We start from the raw sequence: 23,765 nt of genomic DNA on the forward strand, positions 1-23,765 counted from the left end.
CCCAATCAATCTCCTCAGACTTCCTGTATCTCTCCCAGGGTGTGAATCAGGAATAAATTCATTGGAATATATAGAATTACAAAGTGAAATTGTCACAGGACACAATTGTCTCTGAATTGCAATGAAATTATTCTGATTTGCACTAGTATAAGTGAGATCAGAATTTGTCCCACTATTCCTATGCATTACAGTAGATTCTCTTTGAAATGAAGTTGCACAGGTTAACCCAGACAGTAGTGACAAATAAAATGAGCATGAGTTTTTGATGGATTTGCAAAAACAATCACCAAATTTCCAGATAAGCACTATTTTCTTACCAAATCTCATTCACACTGTGGAAAGAGGTGAATGCACTTTCTCATCTGTCCTTCAGCACTTATTGGGTCCCTGTAACAATCTAGTCTGTGTTAGTGACCTACTAGTTTAGGATTTTGCCAAAGTATTCCAGCTAAATAGGTAGAATTCCAGGTCACTTTGTAGCAGACTGAATAGAGTTGCTGTTAATCCTGTTTTTCCTCTCTCCCGTGTGCATTTAATGCGCTGTGTTGCTGTGCCAGGCCCGTGATTGTGGAGATTCCCCATTTTGCTGCCCTGCGTGGCAAGGAGAGAGAGCTGGTGATCCTGCGCAGCGAGAACGGGGACAGCTGGAAGGAGCATTTCTGTGAATACACCGAGGATGAACTGAACGAAATCCTGAATGGGATGGATGAAGGTATCCAGTGGCACCTGGTTCCTTACCCTGCTCCTGTGTTCCTTCTGTACCCTGGGTGTAGCAGCTTTTACCATGGTGCTCACTTCCCTTGTTGAAGCAGTGGGGCAGGATGTCTCCCTTCATGAAGCTGACAATAGACTCCAGACTTGTGTTTTCTCCTGTTCCTTCTCATAGTGTTAAACAAAAAGCTTCCACAGCAAACAACTTTCCAAAACAAGGCAATTATCGTACTGATCCTTTCGGAGCAGCTCCATGTGTGGGAGGAAATGTCAGTCATGGGTACTCTTGCTTTTTTGAGAGAACAGAATGGCCTTGCAATGTCTAGGAGCTGCAAAAGTTGTTGTTAATTTGTTTTGGGGTTTTTTTTGCAAAAAAACTTCACAAATTCCAAAGTAAACAAGACAACTCACAGCATTAAAACTGAACTTATATTTTGATAGTGTTTTGAAGTTTTGTTTCGTTCATGCTACTTCAGGACATAGGTGAGAGAGAAGGGGCTGGAACCAATCCCTTTGCTTGTTTGGCTGATGATTTTGGAGGTGTTGCCAGTGTCTTCTGTTTGCTGCCTTCATCTGTCTGTCTGTTCTTTCTTGATTGCTCTGGTTTAGCTGAACACAGGGGTGTGTTTCCTTTTCCCATTATTTCTAGACAAAATACTTTGCCTAAGTTGCCCAAAACTGTGAAAAGCTTGAGTGCATTTTGAAGGTGGCTGTACTGTTTTTGTGAAATTCTGCTCTTCTGCCCTCAGTGCTTGACACTCCAGAGGAGCTTGAGAAGAAGCGGATCTGCCGCATCATCACGCGGGATTTCCCCCAGTACTTTGCAGTTGTGTCCCGGATCAAGCAGGACAGCAACCTCATCGGGCCCGAGGGAGGTGTGCTCAGCAGCACCGTGGTCCCACAGGTGCAGGCTGTCTTCCCAGAAGGGGCACTCACCAAGCGAATTCGCGTTGGCCTCCAGGTACACTGAAGCATGCACAGAGTTTTGGTTTTATTTTTGGTGACAAATCACCTTTTTTGAATGGACAACCAGCATATCCACCTTGTTGTGTTGTGTGTTATCTACAACACTTACAGTAAAAGTAATAAAAGAAAAAAAATCCATGCAAAATCAAAGCAAGTGGTAAAGCTTTGGGTTTTCCACTTAGTTCAGAGTCTTGTCTATTAACTGTCTATATAACTTTGGGAAGAAATTTTGGTGATTATGCTGATATTAGTGTCAGGTCATAGAATTTCCTAAATACTTCATATGAAAGGCATCAGAGAAGTACAAAGTGCTGCAACAATTAAACATGCTAAACTATTATTAAATATATAGATTTTCAGTGTGAATGAACCAGTATAACAACTCACTTCCCACAGAGAGGGAAGTCTTTATCTCCATCCTGTTCTGCTGCTGCATGCATCCATGATTTACCTCTTCCAGGAAACTGTGGTTGTTTAAATCCTGGGACTAGCTGATTAGCACCATAAAACAGCCAGAGTAACCAGGTTATCATTTGCTAGTGGTTAAGTGAATTTAAATTAATGCTGTAAAAATCTGATAAGCAACAAGAAAGGAGATAGGAAGAAGAGGCAGGCATGGGAAAATTTAAAAAGTGAGGTCTCCCCTTCTCACTGGCAGTCAGTTCTTCTGTCTGCAGATTTTTATAGGAAATCGTGCAATTTGAAAAGATAAGGGGTTTGTGGGCAATATACAGACCCAGTTCTCTACACATCATTAAACTGCTTTCAAGTAACTGCTCTGTTATTTCCTGTTGCTTTGGAAAGGCACAACCTATGCACACTGAACTTACCAAGAAGATTTTGGGCAACAAGGCTACCTTCAGTCCCATAGTCACGCTGGAGCCCAGGAGAAGGAAGTTCCACAAGCCCATCACGATGACAATTCCCGTGCCCAAGGCCTCCAGCGAGGGGCTCATGAATGGCTACGGAGGCGACACGCCCACGCTGAGGTTACTGTGCAGCATAACAGGTGGGATGCCAGTCCTGGAGCTCTCCTTGATCTTCCTGAAACTGTCAGGCCCTGGGGCTGCAAAGGCTGAACTGATTACACACAGGGGAAGCTGGATGGGGCAAGAAGCTGTGAAAATACGCTACTTCCCAAACAATTCCTTTATACCAGAAATAACAGTTGTTGTTTGCACTAACAAAACATGTGTAATATAATCACAGACTTGGGGTTTGGTGATTTTTTCGCATTTTCCTTACAGTTTGCTTCTTGAGAAACAACATACCTCTGCCTGGCAAAGTAAGAGTAGTGCAGGCTTACTGTTGCAGTTTACTTTGGAGGAAAATTCTGGAGTTAAACACTTGACTTGGTTCCCAAGTGATTAGCATCTCCTTCAGTCTCCCTTAAGAGACAGAAATGAGCTGCAAGTGTTTAATTTAATTAATTAATTTAATCCTGTGCTACAGGGCTCAGCACTTAAAAATCATTTGGATACTTGGTATTTTCAGGGTAAGCCTATCCAGTCCTACTAGCATTAGTGGAAGACTGTAGACCCAAGGAGAAAGTATATCTGGGATTATTACCTTTTTCACAGCAATTAAAAACTGTAAAGAATTTCTTAGAAGCAAAAAAGTTGCAGACTTGCTTGGTTTTGATTTTATTTTTAAACCTCTATATTTTCAGGAGGAACTACTCCTGCCCAATGGGAAGACATCACTGGGACAACACCACTGACCTTTGTTAATGAATGTGTTTCCTTCACGACAAATGTGTCTGCCAGGTACCTACACAACCAAACAGGACTTTTAGAGGAATACTCTCAAATACATGCCTTTGTTCTGCAAATATTTCTGTTAAATGATTTTAGTTTAGAGAAGAACGAACAGAGAGATTGATTATTATTCAAATTTCCATGTAAAAGAAATCCCTTATTTGGGTACCTCACACATACATCTTGTAAGAGATAATACTTCTGGAATATCCAAAACTGAGAGGTCAGGCAGAAAGGGACTCTAGGTGTACCAAACTGGGGTCTAGAAGCCTCTCTTCCATACATCTGTTCTTGTCATGAGATTTAACTGCTCTCTTACTGAAAACAGTTTTTCATTTAAAAAAAAGAGTAATATAAATGAATGTAGGTATGTATTTTAGTTTGTGTTCATGATGCATATCACAGAAATGCCCAAAAATCTCCTCCTCTGTAATAGGAGATGCAATCTGTGACCTGGAAAATATTTCATCTAGGCTGTGTACTCCACCAAACAGTTAAAAAAATCATGAATAACTTGCCCATGAAATTCAGTGCAAACATTCATTATCTGGGGCAGTTATTGCTGTTAATTAGGTTTGTTATTTATCGAAATAGTGTATTCAGTGTTAAAATGCAGTCCAACCTCCAGATTAACATTAGGTGAAATACGGTATTACTTTTTTTATCCTTTCTCAGTTCAGAACGGGCTGTTTTCCCCCTGCTGTTTGCTGATGCACGTTTCTGTTGGGTGTAACTGAGCTTTTCACTGTAGCAGCAGTGGCCACAAGAGGGGGATCTTACAGGGTATTCTGCTCAGTGCTGCTGCTGCAGAGGTCTGTGCAAAGGCAGGAATCAAAGGCTGATTTAAAAACCAACTGTGGAAACAAGACACAGAGTTTGAGAGGTCCAAATCCCTAAAACTGTCAAGTCCCCAACATCAGGGGACTACATGTGATATCCAGAATGAGGGTGACACTTTATAGTCTTACAATTCATATTTCTAGTAGATCTTTCTTAATCCTGATGATGACAGGAAAATTGATCACTATTGTTCATGTTCTGTGATACAGGCAGGGTTCCATGTAGAGATTTTAATGGGTTCTGCCTCTTCTTTTTAATCCAAATGAATGTTCAAGTATCTACTTTGCCCCAAACATGATTTGAAATGCTGGTACATTTTAAAAAGGGGGTTTTTCATCTAATGTCTGATTCTTTGCTATTCACAGTAATTCTTTCATGTTCTAGTTAAGCATTAATGATGGACAACAATTTTACCATTCATAAAACTAATTCTGTCCAAGATGAGCTTGGGAAAGAGATATACTTGCCATGTGAATTACACTGAAGACTTGGAGGCACAGTATTTGTTTTCCATTTCCTGAGCTGCAGCTTTTAAAAGACTTAATATCTGTTGAGGCTTTTTAGCCCCTGGTGTTTGACAGCAAATCACTGAGGCATCTGGTGGTTTCTCAGAGGATGTGGCCTCTCCAGTTGTAGCCCAGCACAGCATAATTCTCCCACGCAGGAAAAGGAAAGGATCAGTATGCAGAGCCTTTCTGTAGCACACATGCTTTCCCTCTTGCAAATGTCAGCAGCCTGGGGTTTTGGGCACTGTGTTTGTTAAGCATTCTTAAGATGAGCACAGCATGGAATTTGCTGCTATTCAGCTGCAGATAAGTAAGTGCAGAGCAGCCACACTCCAAAGGTGTGCTTTGGACTTCTAATGCCATGTAATCCACCGTGAGGAATAACATCCCTACAGATCAGAGCAGCTTTTGAGCTGTCTCTGACCCCTCCTGACTTCCGCCTTCATCCACCAGCTGGGAAACTTGAGCTTTCCACCCACACAGTGGATTTTATTGAATAGAAATGGCATCAGCTCCAGAGAAACTCAAGTGGTAGCTGGGAAAGAAGGCAGGACGTGTTACTCCTTGGAAAATGCTTGGTGACTAAATTCACATAGAAATAGTTTCTGATTCTGCATGCAGCTTTGCACAGTGGACAAAGTCATTTATGTTCACCTAAAGACCCCAGGTTTTGCTGTTGTATGTAAGGAATTGACAGCCATTTCCTTTAAGTTGGGTGGGAGACAAAAACCAAAAGTGACAATTCTTTTTTTACTCCTCTGACTTATCTCCCATTGCTCTGGTTACCAGCTAGTGCTGCCAGGATGGGAAAACACAGTTTCCTTTCTTAAAACCTTCTCTGCTGATGGCGCAACTTTTCATTTTCTTTTACAGATTTTGGTTGATAGACTGTCGTCAGACACAAGAATCTGTTACTTTTGCTTCCCAAGTATACAGAGAAATTATCTGTGTCCCCTACATGGCCAAATTTGTGGTGTTTGCCAAATCTCATGATCCCATTGAAGCACGGTTAAGATGTTTCTGCATGACAGATGACAAGGTGGATAAAACTCTAGAACAACAAGAAAACTTTGCTGAAGTTGCCAGAAGCAGGGATGTAGAGGTACTGTGCAAGACTTTAAGTTTTCTCCATTTTCTACTGTCTGCTTTTAAACTAGTATTTTCCACCTTCTATCTGCCACAAGGACTAAAAAATAATCTGTCAACAAGTACTGTCACAATGCAGTATCAACAGCCATGATAAAATGGAAACTTGGACTTTTGTCAGGTGTAAGGAAAAAGTAGTGAGGAAACCCTATTCCCAGAGGGCAACAGACAAACTCAGCCCACAGGGCTAAAGGGAGAGGGTTGGAGCCAAAAATGATGGCTAAATCCTGACTTCCAGCAACCCCATCAATGCACATCACTAACCAGAAAGGCAGCTGACAGGGGTCACTGTTTGTCAGCACACATACCAAGAAGTTCAAGTAGCAGGTTTGATTAGTATTCTGCTTTATGAAAATAAAATTACATTAAATCTGTTGCTGAGCAGGCAAAAACTTTCCTATGTGGAATTCAGCAAACTGCCTGCTAAATGCAGTTTTTCTGACTCTGTCAGCTTCCTTAGAAGGGATGACAAATTGAAGGTGCTTTAACTTACGTGGCACATTCTGCTTAGTTCTGTCTCTTTTCCATGAGAATCCCACCTTTAAAAGAATTGTCCTCACTGTTCCTGAAGCTCTGACAGCTATCTCTTGTGCAGATCAGCAAGATAAAATATGAGCTTTTCAAACTGAATGACAAGGCTGAATTTCTGGGAAGTAAGGATAAGCCACAAATGTATTTGCAGTTTGAATGGAATATTTCCCAAACTGCTGATCTGATATTCAACCATGCGGAGGGGCCATAACAACAGCAATCTGAAGATACAAGCAGTGCCATTATAGAGAGATTTCAGAGAGATATTTACCTGAGGCCTGCCTTTCAAAAGCTCTTAGGCCTCTACAGATCCAGCTGTAATAAATGGACTCAGTAGGCACACACTCTGTGTTCTGACAGCTGAAGAGAATATTTATTTGACTGTGGTGATGAGGTCAGGTTAGCAAAGTATGCTAAAATTGGAGTCAATCAAAAATCAAAATTAAAATCTAGATTTAAAAGTTTCCCTGGATTTATGACACTGAGTAATATACTGTTGTCATTTAAAGTACTGCACTATTGTTACTAAATTAGCAATCTGGTCTCTTTGGAATTTAATAATCTGATATGTTTCCACACATTTTAGGTCACTGTACATAACAAATCTTGTAAACGCTGACAAGTCCTAATAATTCCACAAACTGATTTGTACTGTTGTAGAGCTATCCTTAAGAAGCAATCCCAATCACCTCCCAAGGATTAGTTAACTGTTTGCTTTTTTTCCTTTCCAACAGGTGTTAGAAGGAAAACCCATCTATGTTGACTGCTTTGGCAATCTAGTGCCACTCACAAAGAGTGGGCAGCACCATATATTCAGTTTCTTTGCCTTCAAAGAAAATAGACTTCCTCTGTTTGTTAAGGTAATGTTGCTGGCTCCTTTTTGGATATTTCAAGTTATCACTTCACCATATTTTTTGTGAACAAAGGAAAGCCAAACTATTAATTTATATAAATTCCCAACTGGAACCTAATTTTATCCCAGTACTATTCCACTTAAAAAAACTTTTTTTATGAGTAGGAAAATTTGTAAAATAAAAGCCAAAGTGAAAACCCTTCATTCCTCTGAAATTAAGTAATCTATTAACCCACTGTGGTCAGAAGGGCTGCTGTCACTGAGCCACCATCACCACCTCTTCTGAGAGAGAGATTAGAAAGCACTGGAAACCTCTTCCACAGACTTTTCCTTCTACCCAGGAATTCCCACTACAAAGAAGGAAACTATTACTGTTATATAAATAACACTTTTAGAGAAATTATTTATGGATGGAAACTTCCAGTAAGTGGAGAAAATCAACCCACTCTGTCACTGTGTTTTATTTGCTGTGTGCTGCTAGACAAATGTTAAACTTTCTCCCTCCTTACCAGCAATATTTTGTAAGCTTATTTTAATTTACACCTTTATCTGTGCCACTGCCTTCCTTTGGCTTTGCAGATTCCCCCCCGTTGAATTTTCCACCAACAACATTCAATATATATTGAATACACAAACACATCCATATGTACATTTACAAACAACGGGGGGAAAAAGTGAAAACACATTATTTTTGCCTAAGTGAACTTTTTCTCCCCATCTGGTCCCTCCTGCTGAACAGTTTTTGGGAGACACAAGCAGGTCACACAGCAGAGCAGCAGGTTAAATGTGTTTATTTTTCCTCTGCCAGGTCCGAGATAGCACTCAAGAGCCCTGCGGACGATTATCATTCATGAAGGAGCCAAAATCTACCAGAGGCCTCGTTCATCAAGCCATATGTAATTTAAACATCACTTTACCCATTTACACAAAGGTACTGTGAAATTATACCCAGCTGCAGGCATCAGCATTATCATGCAAACAAGAAATGAGGAGGAGGGCAAAACAGGGTTAAAGCTTTGTGGGCAGGGGCTTGAAAAAGGAAAAAATTCCATGCAAGGGCTTTTGGTGTCTTGAGTTTGGTACTCCTAATGCCAGTGTTGGGAGACATAGTCAAGTATTTCCTGAGGTCTCAGAAGAGATGAGTGGGAGTGCCCTCAGAGAGTAAACACTTGTTTCCTTAGAAAGTGTCAGTTTATGTTTATTCTCTGAAAACACAAGGGGTTTTTTCCTTTCCTGGTTGGATTAGAAGCTGCATGCCTTTTAGAGATGTATTTGCCCAAAATGATGATAATTTTCTTCTCAGTATTTTTAGAATATAGTAAATCTTTATTATAGCATTTTAGTATAATTTTTAAGCAAAGCATCTCAACATTTTTGTGACTTGAAATGGTAATAGTTGTTGAATATTTTAAGTGTTTATATATGCCAATTTATGGGTAAAAAAGCATGTATACATTTAAAGTTTTGGTACAAAGAAGACATCTAGACATCTAACTTTTCAGTTTGTATTTTGCCTGGTTCTATAGCCTTTTGTGTTTAAATTGACAGTTCAGTTTTGCTGCTTTTTGTCATAAGAAATCAACTGCAGAAATGTACTGCATTTTCCTCTTTTCTGTTAAATGTTGTGGGAAGTTACTTTTTCCTATTCTCTTCTAAAAAAAATTTGCCTTTTGCCTGCTCTATTTCCCCCTTCTCTTTTTGCATGGCGCTTTGGGACCAAAAGGAATCAGATTCAGATCCAGAACCAGAAGAGGTAATGTTGCTAAATCAGCATGTTGTTGCCCACACACATTGCTCAAACACAACTAACAGGCACAACTCAGAACTGATCCTTAGCTCAGTGCTACAGACACAGCAGAGGGCCTTGCACAGACTCACTTTGGGAATGGGCAGAGTTGAATTTTGCCTATGTTAAAATGGCCAGTCTTCTCCATTTATAACATCCAGTAGATGGATATTACACTTTGCTGAGCTGGGTGATGGACATCCAGTACAGAATCAGTGTTAACCCAGAAGTAACAAGTAAAGGTTTAGAATGTTCATCTTTAGCACTAACTAAATTGTATCAGCTCCCCCCTGAGCTCCCAGCCCGGTCTGGCACTTAGAGATGTTCCTTAAGCTCTGACTCCTGCACTGATGAGGAACGTTAGAAAAGCGCCCTCACATTTTGATGGTGTTCAGCTGTTGGGCACACTGTGAGATTAGCCAGCTCCCCAAAGATGATGGACATCTTTCCCATGCACTGCACAACAGATCCAGCAGCTCTGTGGCATGGCTTGCAGTTCTCTATTATCATTATAAAAATATTTACCATTCCTATGGTAAATATGACTTCTATTTTTTATAGGAAACTAAAGCACAAAAAGACAAGCTCATTGATGGCTATAAGCTTTTTAAACTATTTTTGTTGACTTCATTAATTTATATGTTAATAATATTAATTAGTATGCTGACATAAATCTGGACTGATCTGGAAGAACTGAAAGTGAGGGAAGCTAGGACATGTTAGGGATGCAAGGTAGGCAATGTAGGACAATGTGTGCATCAGAGGAATTCAGGCTATTACAGATCTGTTACACACACTGCTGGCTGTGAGATGTAATTATGTGAGCCTAAAGGATTGTCAGGCATGTATGAACATGCACATATGGCCAGGGATTTCCTTCTGTTCACTGTCAGCTCATGGAAAGGCAAGGGTTTCTAACATCTTGACTAAGACAGCATATTGTATTTATCTTTATAAAGAATAGTTTGAACTGTGTAAACCTTTTCAGCACTCACTAAAACCTTGGGGGTTTTACCATGTGCCAGTATCTTGTACCAGCAGTACTGCACAGCTGATTGGCATTCTTCACAGTTGTCCTACTCCTACCACAAGTTTGTATAGGAAATTAAAGCTTTAATGCTACTTCTGAGCAAATTTTTCCACAGCTAAATTTAAACAACATGTACTGGTGTGGACAAATGCTAGCAGAACTGAAATAAACTGAAATTACAAAGCTACCTCAAAAATTTGCTTTTTCAATTTTCATGGCCTGAGATTGTTCTGTTCAATTCTTTTTTGACAAGGACTGTGTTATCTTTTGAATAACAGTAAAATTGTATGTTTTTTTTGATGTGTACCCAAATAATTCTGAAAAATCACAAAAGGGGCCTGTGAGGGCCATCACAGCTTCCATTTAAAGGTATCAATAGCCATTAGTGGCATCCAGCCCCATGTCATGCCTTGGGCAGTTCTGCCATCATTGGTGCACCTGCATTTCATCATCACTGAGCACAGAGGCAGAAATGCAGTTCATGCTCTCAGAATGAATGTGTCCAAGGAAACACAATGCATGAAACTTCCTGGTTGCCTTCCAGATGGACCAAATGCCTTCACTATTTTGCTTTAGACAGGAAGAAATAAATTAAGAGCAATGTAACCACACACCTGGTAATGCAAAAGTTTAGGTCCTCTATGATTGCTAAGAGCATTTAAAGAAAATACACTGCAACATTTTGCATCTACTGTTGACCATAACTATAGTGAAGTAACCATTTTCTTAGTATTTGAGACCCTAAATAAATTAACTTTTACTGTTCTTTTTACTGTTATTTAACTGCTTTTACTGTTATTTTAAATGCATTCTTGGTTCCATTTAAGTCCATGCGTCTCTATACAACTAGCATTTCACCTGTGGCTTCTGTATGGCAATTGTATTTGAAGTTTTAAATCTCCTGATTTTTCCTCTTCCAGGTTGATATGACTTCAGAAAAAAGTAAGATTTTTTTTTCTTTGAGAATGTTATAATGCAATTTGTATGAGAGATGATAAGAGTAAAGATAAGCATGAAAAAGCTAAGTTTTAACTGCTATTGCTAATAACATCAATACTTTAAATACGTAATGAAAACCAATTTAATATCTCAGCAGCTATCCAATTCAATACAATTAACACGTAAATTAATAAGTAATACAGTTAAAAACCGTTCATCTAAGCCTTTACTTTCCTTTGACATCCCTAGTGAACCTGCTATTGCTATTTTGCTTGTATGAATGCTCATCCCTCCGTTTTTTTTTTTGTTTTCTCCATTTGTTGATACACATTCTTGCCTCTTATTTGAGACAGATGACAGTATCACTTTTAATGAAAACCTAATGAGGACTCCCATCTATTTTGTTAATCTCAAGGAGTACAGCCATGCCAAAAAGTGATACTGTCCAAAGGAATCAGCCTGTTTAACCCTCCCTCCCTTGCCCCACCCTTTACTGTGGTGAAATATGGCTGGAAATCTGACCTGATGGCTTGGCACAGCACAAACACCCTCTGTACATGCCCAATCAGGCTGTGACCATGAGAGACCATGGGCGAGGGGTTCACAAACATCTCCTTTATGGGTGAGGCAAATCAAATTAATCTCTGCACACACAGAAGTGTCTCTAATGAGAGCTGCTTCCAAATGCAGCCATTTATTGGATCTGTTCAGGAAAAGCATGACATCTGCCATGTTTCCAGTTTGGAATGCAACATCTTGCCTCCTCTGCAGTTAAAGTGCGGTGTCTTGCATTGTCCTCCTGCCACTTCCTCACTGCCCACTCTGCCAGGGCCCCAGAGAACCCCAGGGAGTGTTCCTGCTCTAGCCACACACTGTCTGGATAGCACTTGCAATTTATTTCCCGCTGGAGTTGCATTGCTTCAGGCTGATTAACTCGATTATTGGCCAGTGAAAGAGTCATGCATTTGATATTTATGAAAGTCCATATTACAAATTTACAAAATTACTGGCTGGCATTTCAACATGCACCAGACCGTTCATTGTAAAGCAGCAGCACCAAAAGACCACATTTTCAGCACCACAATACCCTGCAGCAATCTGTCTCTAATTAATGTACAGCACAAATATTTAGCATTCGTTACACTCAGGAGAACAGCGTAGCAAAATGGATCTTTTTTACAAATAAAGACAGATAATTATGTTTTGCTTAAGGTCTCCTTATTTGCATTAGTTCTTTGACTTTCACTGGGGTGCTGAAATGTGCAGTTCCATGTGACATGCTACCTTTAAAGGGAAAATGTCCATCTGTGATTCCTAAGTATTGTGTTCTGTTTGTAACTTGCTTCAGTTCTCCAGTGTTTTGTTCTGTTCAATATCCATTTTCTGCTAGTCCTTGCTGAAATGAAATATTACCAGCAGGCAGCTATGGCATAATGGGAATTATCTGCAGCCACCTTCCTGTATATTGATTGCCAGATTAGACAAATATTTCACCACAGTATGTTTACAGTATTTTCATGTACCTTTAATTTATATGAATAATTTTTAGAGCTCTTGTTTTTAACCGAAGCTACATACCCAGCAGCATTTGCAACACCTTTGCTTTGCATGGAAATAACTTGCCTTACATGAATTGTATGTATGTGTCTAGTGTGACTGTCTGTGACTTTGGGTTGCCATACATTACATTTTTTAAAACTCTGAAATCACTTCTAAGTTGATTCACAGTTTTTTCTCTCCTTTTCTTCTCTGTCTTCTCTTTCCTCAGTCAGTTCATTAGTTGTCAATGAGGATGTTCCAAGGAAAGGACCATGCCTCTTAAAACAAAAGCCTGTTTGTTTCATTGTGTAGGTGTGAAATCCCCTTAGATGAAATGCCGGTTTGCAGCTGATTCAGATCTCCACATATTTGATCCTATTTTAGATTACTGCAGAATTACTTTTTGCTTTTTATTTTGGTCATTAAGAAAAACAAAACTGTTAACCCAATGTTATTCTGACAGTTTGCTAACACTGGCTTTCTCTTAGAGGAAATCGACTTTGAATCAGTTCTAATGCTTTCCCCCTTTTTTCTTGTTTTTCTTTTTATTTGAACATTGATCTGTAACATCTGAACAATCTTGAGATGCCTCTCTTTGTGTAACTTCACTGTGTTTCTTCTGGTTTTGATTTGAAATTTTGTTGTTGTTGTTTTGGGTTTTTTTTAGTGGTGTCCTGGTTTGGTTTGTTCCAGCTTTGATACTGTATGTGTGGTTGTGCTCTAGAGATAAAGTGAAGCAAGTTATTTCCTGCCATTTTCCTTTTCAGTTGTTTTTTTTCCCACCCCCTGTTAGCTTTGCTTTGCTCTTGTACCCTCAGATCTTGTGGATCCACCATTCCCAGCCCATTTTGTTGACCTTCCCACCACTACAGCCAAAGACTGTCATTTTCAGTCCTGATTACATATTCCAATCTCTATTTTTGATTTCCATTTTACTTTCAATGTTTTTCATTCGCATCAAAGATGACGAGACAGAATCTACAGAAACATCTGTCCTGAAAAGCCATCTGGTTAATGAAGTCCCTGTACTAGCCAGTCCAGACCTGTTGTCTGAAGTTTCTGAGATGAAACAAGATCTGATCAAAATGACTGCCATCCTGACAAGTGACCCTTCTGATAAATCAGGCTCCATTAAGGTGAAAGATCTCGAAAAGTCTGCTGACGAAGAGCCAGGAGAACCTTTTGAAATAGTTGAAAGAGTGAAAGAGGACTTAGAAAAAGTAAATGAAATTCTGAGAGGTGGATCCTACACCAGAGAAGAACATGTTTTGCAGAAGTCCCTTTCCAGACAAGAACCCCTAGAAGAAGAATGGATCATTGTCAGTGATGAAGAAATTGAAGAGGCCAGGAGAAATGCTCCGTCAGAAGTCACAGAGCCGAGCCATGGAGAAGTCAGGGTAGACAAAGGGACAACAGGAAAAGGGGAGCCAGACATGACAGGAGCGGTGGATTACCTTGCAGAGGATTTAAAACCAGACGTTTCTCTTCATGAGGGACAGCCACAGGCCTTACAAAAGGAGGTAGTAGAAGAGAAAATCAAAGCTGTAGCAGTAAGCAGGGATTCTGAAAAAAAAGGAAAAGAATCTCCAAAAACTGGGAAAGCAACCTCACAGGAGCAACAGAAGGCAGCCTCAGAAGTTAAAAAGCCCCTTAGGGCAAAACTACGAGAAAAGCCAAAGCCAAAGGAAGGCAAGGTACACAGCAGCGGAGAGAAACTGAGACTGCCTAAGCTCACTGCAGACGAGGCACCGGCTGGGGAGCCTGGCCTAAAGGTGACAGGCACTCCGGAGCCTAAAGCTGTGTCCCCTGTTATCGAGGAAACTCCCATTGGCTCAATAAAGGATAAAGTGAAAGCTCTTCAGAAACGAGTGGAAGATGAGCAAAAAGTACGCTCAAAACTGCCTGTCAGAGTTCAGGCAAAAGAAGGCCCTGCCGAAAAGGCGCCTAAAAAATCAGTGCAAGTCAAAAAGCCAGTAGCACAAAAAGCCCAGCCGCCCGTCTCACCTTCTTCTAAGACAGAGAGACTTGAAGAGACCATGTCTGTTCGGGAACTAATGAAAGCCTTCCAGTCAGGGCAAGACCCATCCAAGAATATTTCCGGACTCTTTGAACACAAATCTGTCAAGCAGAAGCAACAGGCCCCTGAGAAGGAAACTCCCCGCAAGAAAACAATTCCTTTGCAGAGTGAAACAAAGCGAGTGTCAAATCTCAAGACAGACAAACAGAAGGACAAACCAAGCTTGGTGTCAAAAGCAGAGAAAGAGCCACAATCAAAGAAAGGAAAAACTCAAGTTTCCACCATCGAAACTGCCAAAAAAGCTAGTGGCAAAGACCAAGTAAAAGAGCAGAGCAGCAAAAAGCCAACCCAAACTCTCCCTCCGGTAATGATTGCTGAAAGTGCCAAAGAAACGGCAGCTGGGAAGGGCAGGACTTCTGATGATCAGGGGGATCTTGACTTCCAGATCAGCCCTGACAGGAAAACCTCAACAGACTTTTCTGATGTCATTAAAGAAGAACTGGAGGATAATGACAAATACCAACAGTTCCGACATCTCTCAGTGACAGAGGAGGGAGAGGTTAACTTGGAGCAAGTACTGACCAGTCCTTTTGGTGCTGCTTTTCCCACAGAGTATGGGAAAGATGGATTCCTTCCTGCTCTTTCTCTGCAAAGTGCTGCTCTCGATGGGAGCTCAGAGAGCCTTAAACATGAAGGTGTGGCTGACTCTCCAGGCAGCCTACTTGATGGAACTCCTCAGATCAGCTCAGAGGAAAGTTACAAGCATGAGGGTCTGGCAGAGACTCCCGAAACGAGCCCAGAAAGCCTTTCATTCTCACCAAAGAAAACTGATGGGCAAATTGAAGACGCTAAAGGAGCAGCTCAAGTGCACACAACAGCAGAAACGTGTTCTACGAAGGAAGTCTCCTCAAAGGAAGATGAAAAAGGTACTACCAAGAGGCAGCTAGATGCTGTTACTGAGACTTGTGAGTCTCATTCTGACCATTTATCAGAAGAGCATGTACCTCCAGCCTCTGAAGAAGAGGCTAATAAACTTAAAGAAAGTAGCTCAGCTTCCATTGTGAAAGACATTAGCAGGGATAAAGAATCCAGAACCACTGCACATTTCACTAAGTCTTCTGAAACACATGACACTGCTTTAGAGAAAGAAAAAGATGTAGCCTGTGAACGCCGTCTTACAGTTAGAAGTCCCCAGAAATTGGAACTTGCACTTGCTAGCCATGATAGTGAAGGCTTTAGCCCAGTTGCAGATGACTCTTTGACTATAAGTCATAAAGACTCCCTGGAAGCAAGCCCAGTGCTAGAAGATAACTCATCACACAAAACGCCCGACTCTTTGGAGCCCAGTCCTATGAAAGAGTCCCCCTGCCGTGATTCCCTTGAAAACAGCCCCGTAGAACCAACAGTGAAGGCTTGTATTTTGGGGCAGGGTCCTCTTCCGTCTGCTCATAGCAAAGCAGAAGCCTGCCCAGAGCTGGCATCAGTGCGTTCCAGGATTCTTCGTGACCCTGAGGGAAGTGCGGATGATGACAGCCTGGAGCAAACATCCCTCATGGAGAGTTCAGGGAAAAGCCCTGTTTCCCCTGAAACTCCTAGTTCAGAAGAAATTAGCTATGAAATCACACCTAAAATGGCAGACATACCAAAGTCAGCCACCATCCCTGAAGTCAACGAAGAACCAGAGGATGATTCAGAAAACGAACCAAAGAAGAGATTCACCCCTGAAGAAGAGATGTTTAAAATGGTGACCAAAATAAAAATGTTTGATGAATTGGAACAAGAAGCAAAACAGAAGAGAGATTATAAAAGGAGTTGTAAACAAGATGAATCTTCTGTCGTTGCCAATTCAGAAGCCTCATGGGAGGCTGAAGCATCAGAGCAGACTACTGTAGTAGAAAAAGGCATACCCACGGTGGTGACACCTGCTGCTGAATCTAGAAAGAATTCTTCCTCTTCCGAAAGTGAGCCAGAATTGACTCGGCTCAAAAAAGAAGCCGACTCTGGCCTCTTAATGGAGCCTGTGATCCGAGTGCAGCCACCCTCACCATTACCACCTAGTATTGACTCCAGCTCTAGCCCTGACGAAGCAGGTTTCCAACCCATTGATTCCCAGCCATGCTCTGTTGGGATAGGTGAGGTTAAAGCACCAGGCAAAGGTGACAAAGAGGAGCTTATCCTTGGGCGCAGCTGTAAGCCTTCCATGGGCACTTGTCCTTCCAATGGTTGTGCGTCAGCAGAAAGTGCAGAATCCAAATGTTGTGATGGTACAGGTGACTGTGAGATGGTCAGTCCTGACGGCCCGGTCACACGATCTGGGTGTACTCCCTGTCACTCTGTCGGTGGCAGTTGTCAAGAAGAGGTTCACTCTGAGTCTTCACTAACAATGGGGCAGTGTGATGCTACTGACAAAGGTATCAAACCCGCAGCCCTGTTACCACGCAGTGATCTCATTTCTATGGAAGCTGTGTCAGAAGAGGCAGATGGTCTTTCTTGTGGACACGGTACCACCGAGTACTCTGTCCCATGCAATGGCAAACTGGCTGAAGGTGACACCACTGACCATTCTGCTTCGGCAAGGGATTTGGGAAAAACAGATACAGGTTGTGAGACATCTCACAGGGCTGCTCATGCTGAGGAACCCTTGCCAGAGTATTCATCCCTAACCACTGACACAGGGGAACTCAACAGCTATGCAGCAGATGCCGCTGACAGTAGTGCTCCGTATATAGTGAGCCCTTACGAAAATGTGTCTTCTGGACATTTCTTCATTGACACTGAAAGTGAGGTAGGATCTGGTAGAAGTCTGCTATCTAGGGAAACCTATTCTATTGCGGAAGAGAAAGATCAGACTGGTGAAGCTCTACTTAGCAGAGACACGGGCAATGAATATTGCTCTTCAGAGGAAGTGTACATGGAAATAGAGCCCAAACCAGAGGATGGATTTCAGACAATATCACAAGGATCTCCAACCTCAGAATCAACAAAATTATCTGAATCTGCCCTTGAGAATATAAGAGATGAAACAGAGAAATTGGTGGGTCAGGTTGTCATCACCAGAACTGATGTGGATTCTGACATGTGGAGTGAAATACGTGAAGATGATGAAGCTTTTGAAGCTCGGGTGAAAGAAGAGGAACAGAAGATATTTGGGTTGATGGTAGACAGGCGATCCCAAGGCACAACCCCTGACACGACACCAGCCAGGACACCCACCGAAGAAGGGACGCCACTCAGTGAACAAAATCCTTTTCTTTTTCAGGAAGGCAAGTTGTTTGAGATGACTAGAAGTGGAGCCATTGACATGACCAAAAGAAATTACCCAGATGAAAGCTTTCACTTCTTCCAGGTGGGGCAGGAGCCTCAGGAAGAAGTTTCTTTATGTGAAGAAGTGAAAGAAGCAGCAGAGGTGGAATCTTCAAAGCTGAAGGGGTCCGTGGACCCATTTGCACCGTCAGAGTCAGAGGAGTCAGATATACAAGAACAAGATGCATTGAGATATTCACCCCCATCGCCTGAGTCTAGTGATAGATCTGAAGAAATGATGGGTGAAGGTGCCAGCACAGGCACTGCAAAAGCAGATCTTAAATCCAGAATTCCAATTAAAATGGGTATTTCAGCTTCTTCAAAATCACCAAAGAAAGAAATTGCTGCCTCTGAAGCTGAGCCCCTCTCCAGAATGGAGACTGATACGATTGATAGCAGTCAGGTGCCTTGCCCCATCTCTCCTGAGCAGTGTGCGGTAGAAGATGAGTTAGATTTCTCTAAAGTAACTCGATTGGTTAGTTCTGAACAGGGTGAGGAGTCCCCAGACTCTTCCCCAGAGGAGCAGAGATCTGTGATTGAAATCCCCACTGCTCTAATGGAGAGTGTGCCTTCTTGTGAAAGCAAATCCAAAATCCCTGTAAGAACAGCTGCTGCCACATCGCAATCCTCGCAACAATCAGAAAATGAGAGCCTTTTCCCAGATGACTTCCTGGACAGTTCGCAGTGTGAAGGAAAAGATGACCAAGCAAAACCAAAGTCTAAAATTCCCGTGAAATCCGCTTTCCCAAAAGCTGAACCACAACACTCACATGCGGACACGTCCGTCCGCAAGCCAGAGTCACCCAAAGTGCTCGACGTGACGAGCGCAGTCCCTGCAAAGCCAGACAGCCGCAGTAAATCGGAATCTGATGCCACTAGTCCCGTGGACACAAAGACCAAACGTTCCATCAAAGCTAGGAGTTATGCTGAGGCAGAGGCAGAGGCCAGGGAGAGGGAGAGTGAGATGAAGTTTGAGCTAGACTCAGATGAGGCAACAACAGCAAGATCGAAGGTATTTTCTTCACGGTTGCCAGTTAAAAGCAGAAGTGGCACAGGCTCCCGCAGTGCTTTTAGTCCCACAAAAGAGAGTAAGGACAATTTTTTTGATCTTTACAAAAACTCCATAGAGTTTTTTGAAGAAATTAGTGATGAAGCTTCTAAATTAGTGGAAAGACTGACACAGTCAGAGAGAGAACAAGAATTAGTTTCAGATGATGAAAGCAGTAGTGCCCTAGAAGTTTCAGTTATTGAAAATGTGCCATCCAGTGAGACTCAGCAGTCAGTTCCTGAAGACATCTTTGACATCAGACCCATTTGGGATGAGTCTGTAGAGACTCAGATTGAACGTATCCCTGACGAAAATGTCCATGACCGTGCTGAAGGTATTTGCCAACGACTGGGATTCCCTGTGCGACGCATGTCATGAATTAAACTCTTTTGTTCTTTGTTTTCTTTGGGTGTGTGTGTGTGTGTGCGTTTGTGCACTGGTGTAATGCGTGTGGCATTTTCTTTTCAGCTTTTGGTGGTTAGTTGTGCTTTTTTTTCCCTTGTGAGCTGTATTTGGTTTTTTTTGTCTTGTGTCTGTGTTCTTGTCTGTGAAACGATCTCAAGATTGCAAACCATAAATGCTTATGGGAAGTGTTATCTTAATAAGCAAAAACACTTCTAGAAATATGTATGGTTTTGTCATTAAACTGATTGCTTAGGTCATGCACGTTTTGGCTTTTGACTTTCCCTGGCCCTATTAACCCTACTAGCTATTAACTTCTACTAATAATGAAATGCTTAGGCATCAATTGAAAGCAAGACAGGCAAATTAATAGACTTTTGAGTTGGTACACAATAAGATCTGCAGGAGTTTTAAATAATGAAGGTTTTTATGTTCCTTTTTGTTGACAGTCTGTGTCTGAAGAAAACTCTGAGTCACCAGTAACTCTTTTAGTACACATTCTCTGGTGCTTGGTTTTCCTCTCGCCTACTTGTGTGCTAGTAGTGAGTAATGGAAATCAGGAGCCGGAATTACACGTGCATGTCTTGAACCCTAAGCAATTTCCTGATTCAGAGGTGTCACAGTTCACATGTGCATTCAGGGAAAATCAAAACTCAAATTCCACCATCCTAAAATTAGCTTTGGGGATGGGAGGAGCTGTCATTCTCACCATTAGTGAAGTAAATGAGGTTTGATGAATGACCATCTGATTTTTCCTTGCCTTCGTTGTCGGTATTTTGTCTCACTCCCCGTCCAAAGGGTCAAAGACACTAAAATTAACAGTCTCTCAAATACAGACCATAATCTGACATGCTGTATGGACTTTTTGAGCAAAATTGCCTTACAACACAAAGAACATGATCAGAAGCACTGGTCCCGATGAATTCTTCAACCCTGGCATTTACTAAGGAGGCATGGAAAACTATGGCTCTTGACTTAGTCAAAGTCTTCAGTTGAACTTTACAATGATGTTTTAGAGTAAAATGCCTGGCCAAAATAGGCATAGTAGGTGCTTCAGTCCTAGATTAGGTTTTCACATGAACATCTGATTTCCAAAGAGAAAAACTAGATAGTCCTATGCTTTTCAAAAAACCAAGCTTTTTGGCTTCATTTTTAACCTAGGGATTTACAAGCTTCACTTGAGTTACGCAGCCTGTCCACATTTAGGCACAGCAGCTAGGAAAAAGCAGTGCTTTCCCTTCTTGGGCTCTCTCTCCTATAGAAATGGTTTTTAACTTGCAAAAGGCAACTTCCAGCTCTCTTTGCCCTTTAGATCAACAGGATGATCAGGAAAGGACAGAGGAAAGACTGGCCCACATTGCGGATCATCTTGGATTCAGCTGGACAGGTAAAGTGCACACTTTCTGCTCCAGAGAGAAAGGGAGGGGAATGGTCCAGACTCCTCTCATGTTTACTTTGGATGATTTTCTGATTAGCTAAAGATGTTTTAGAAAAATATTTCAGAAGCTTATTTTGTCTGGGATACCAAGAGTCCTAAATGGATACCAAAGGAACTTACTCTAAACAGTCACTTTAATATGGTGCATTTAATAGGCTTGAGGCAGCAAGTGGTAGCAGGGACAAGTGAAAGTAACATGGAATGAGATGGAAATGTTTTCTCAGGTTTTGGGGTTAAACTGTAATTCACAGACTTTTATTTTTCTTTGAATGACGTTAGACCAGGGGAGTAGTAGCAGTATTAGCAGACCTCTTTACAAAGATGGATTTCTTTTTCAGAGCTAGCAAGAGAACTGGACTTCACAGAGGAGCAAATTCACCAGATCCGAATTGAAAATCCCAATTCTCTTCAAGACCAGAGCCACGCACTCCTCAAATACTGGCTTGAAAGGGATGGGAAACATGCAACAGGTTTGTCTCCAGTTATTATGTGTAACTGTCTCCAGTCTGCTAGCTGAGGTGACAGGTGTGTTGTAATCACAAAGAAAATTTGGGGAAAATTTAGGCTATAGAAAGGATGACCATGGATTGTACTCAATGTTGTTTCTAGTCTTGTCTGTATAACACAGTAACTCAACAAATTTGTTAAAAGGAAAAAACCCAAAGTGCTGGTTTTTATAGGCAGCCATTTGGTTCTTTTTAGATTTTACATAGCACTGCTTCTAAATGTATCTATAATTTCTATATGACACCAGTCAGTCTCCTGTATATGCCCTTCCTATGGAGAAGGGAGGGAGTGTGCTTGATTCTTAACTGAGCTGCACGGTGTCCTCCCAATGGCACAGATACCAACCTGACCCAATGTCTCACGAAAATCAACCGCATGGACATTGTTCACCTGATGGAGACCAGCGGCATAGACCCCGTGCAGGGCCACGGCACGCGCACCTACGTGGACACGGAGCAGTCCTTGGCTTTGGACCACAGTGAAGGTAAGTGGCTCCTGCCTAGGGTACCTCTCCAAGCAGCACTCTGCTCTGACATGTTGGTCCAGGCTCATCTGTCTGCTCTCATGACAGAGCACTGGAATCCCATTTTGAAAGCACAGACAGTGTGGATGGATACAAGCACGGCATCACAAAGGTTACATTTCACCGGGTAGAAGACCTGAGCTTTCTTCAGAAGTAAACACTGTGGCCAGCAACGTTTGCCCAGTTTACCTTGGGGTTTAGGTTTTTGCTTATAAAAGTGCTTTCATGAAAGTTCAGAAGGTTGCATTAGAATTTGACCAAGATATTAAGAATGGAAACTACTCTGTGCTTTGACAGAAAATCCCTTTGGATTTGAGTATCCAGGATATTGTAATTCTGTTAGGATGCTATTGCATTTCTTAAGTTTGAAAGTTCAGTCGATTAGATTCGGTGGTTGCAAACTGAAGAAACACCTCCAAATTACTTTGTATAAAATCCTCTTTTCCAGACGTGACACTTTTGGGTGCCTAACTCAATATTGAAGCATATTAGACAGCTGCAAAAGTCCCAGTCTTGAAGAGAATGTAGGACTAGAAGGCTGTTTGTTACAATTAGCATTCTCATAACACAGCCAAGTGGTTTTAGAATGTTAACCTCTCTGTCCAGCTCAAATTCAGTACAAGCTTTTTCATTTCCCCCCAATTTGTTCTTCAGAGTTCACTAGGTTTCCAGTGACTATGGTACATAAATGAGCTACTTCTTCCACCTAGCCCTCTATGAAGCGTTTTCATCTTTTTTTGTACAGTTAATTTTTCCAGAAGCAGATAAATAATGGATATGGGGGGAAAAGTCACTAAAATCTGGGTAAATTGAGGTAAATTCCTGGGTAAATGTTTTTTTGCCTGTTACTGTCCAAATCTGACCATAGTAGTGGCAATCTGGCATGCCTTGGGCTACTCCTAGAGGCCAGGTGCCCTCCCACTTAAGGTATTCAAGAACTTCAGGTCATGTGTTGTGTCTGGGGATTTCCAATGCACACGGAGCACGGGAAGGACTTCTGCATTCTGGTCAGACTTGTAAGGATATTTCTCATCTCTCTGTCTTGGCAAGGGTTTTCAGCACTGCAAGAGGAAGTGTACAGCTCGAGACACAAGCAGGAACAGCAGAGACTATCTAAGGATGGCGAGCCAACTGAGCACCCCCCTCTGGTCTCCGAGGAAGATGTGTCTGTCAGTTATTCCCCGTTCCAGGACAGTACTCCCAGGAGTGAGGCCGAAGTGTCCATGGCTGAGCTTCTGAGGCAAGCACACAAGGAGCAAGTAGAAGCTGAATTCTCAGGGAAACCCCAAGATGTGCCAGGGAAACCATCTGCTTCACAACAGGAATGTTTGTAAGTGCCAAAAGAGCAGGATGAAGCCATAGGGAACAGGTTCTCTTTTCTCTGTGTAATAAGAGGATTTTACAGTTGCCTTTGAAACTTACAAACACACTAGAATTTTCCTCCAATTGTGGTTTTCACTTTTTAATCCATGAGGAGGAAGCCTTAAGGCTGAGGGGAGAAAGTCAGTCTGTCACTGTGAGCACAAAGCAATAACTGTGTCTAGTACATAGGAAAGAAATTCAGGTTAGTAGAGAAGTGAAAGGGGTTTTATGTATATGTTCAGTCCTCATGTCTTGGATGACAAGTGATGACATATTAATGAAAGTAATCCAAATCTTTCTTCAGATTCTGGATGGCTTTTTCAATGGAGGCAATTTTTTTCAATTTAATCATTACTTACAAAACTCATAACTACCTCTTAAGAACTGGACTTTTAAAAGTGCATTTCAGATGGCCAAAGGAGCAGAAACAAAGTGTTACTGAGGCAAGACACAAGTACTTACAGGAATAACACATGATTGAGTACACATAGAGGACCTGTGCAGCAAAAACTTGAATTCTGAGGTGGGGCTGTCAGTGGGGTTGGTGTCATTTGGAATGGA

At 41.7% G+C, this 23,765-nt stretch overlaps 1 protein-coding gene across 37 annotated transcripts in view; it reads left to right on the forward strand.

Annotated features, from left to right (window-relative positions):
- ANK2 (ankyrin 2) overlaps nucleotides 1-23,765 on the forward strand; it is a 277,436-nt gene that overhangs the window by 243,208 nt on the left and 10,463 nt on the right. For 16 of the 37 annotated variants that reach the window (XM_077176895.1, XM_077176901.1, XM_077176903.1 and 13 more), the window contains 13 exons: nucleotides 558-712; nucleotides 1,461-1,672; nucleotides 2,482-2,686; nucleotides 3,347-3,443; nucleotides 5,654-5,882; nucleotides 7,192-7,317; nucleotides 8,119-8,241; nucleotides 9,034-9,063; nucleotides 11,047-11,068; nucleotides 20,687-20,761; nucleotides 21,151-21,282; nucleotides 21,657-21,803; nucleotides 22,893-23,172. In XM_077176895.1, coding sequence (XP_077033010.1) covers nucleotides 558-712; nucleotides 1,461-1,672; nucleotides 2,482-2,686; nucleotides 3,347-3,443; nucleotides 5,654-5,882; nucleotides 7,192-7,317; nucleotides 8,119-8,241; nucleotides 9,034-9,063; nucleotides 11,047-11,068; nucleotides 20,687-20,761; nucleotides 21,151-21,282; nucleotides 21,657-21,803; nucleotides 22,893-23,172 — 1,833 coding nt within the window. Of the gene's footprint in view, nucleotides 1-557; nucleotides 713-1,460; nucleotides 1,673-2,481; nucleotides 2,687-3,346; nucleotides 3,444-5,653; nucleotides 5,883-7,191; nucleotides 7,318-8,118; nucleotides 8,242-9,033; nucleotides 9,064-11,046; nucleotides 11,069-13,567; nucleotides 19,307-20,686; nucleotides 20,762-21,150; nucleotides 21,283-21,656; nucleotides 21,804-22,892; nucleotides 23,173-23,765 lie in introns of all 37 variants that reach the window. The other 21 variants (XM_077176883.1, XM_077176888.1, XM_077176882.1 and 18 more) reach the window with 2 other exon arrangements.

Source organism: Agelaius phoeniceus, chromosome 4 (assembly GCF_051311805.1).
Source record: "Agelaius phoeniceus isolate bAgePho1 chromosome 4, bAgePho1.hap1, whole genome shotgun sequence".
In the NCBI taxonomy this organism is placed as follows: Eukaryota; Metazoa; Chordata; class Aves; order Passeriformes; family Icteridae; genus Agelaius; species Agelaius phoeniceus.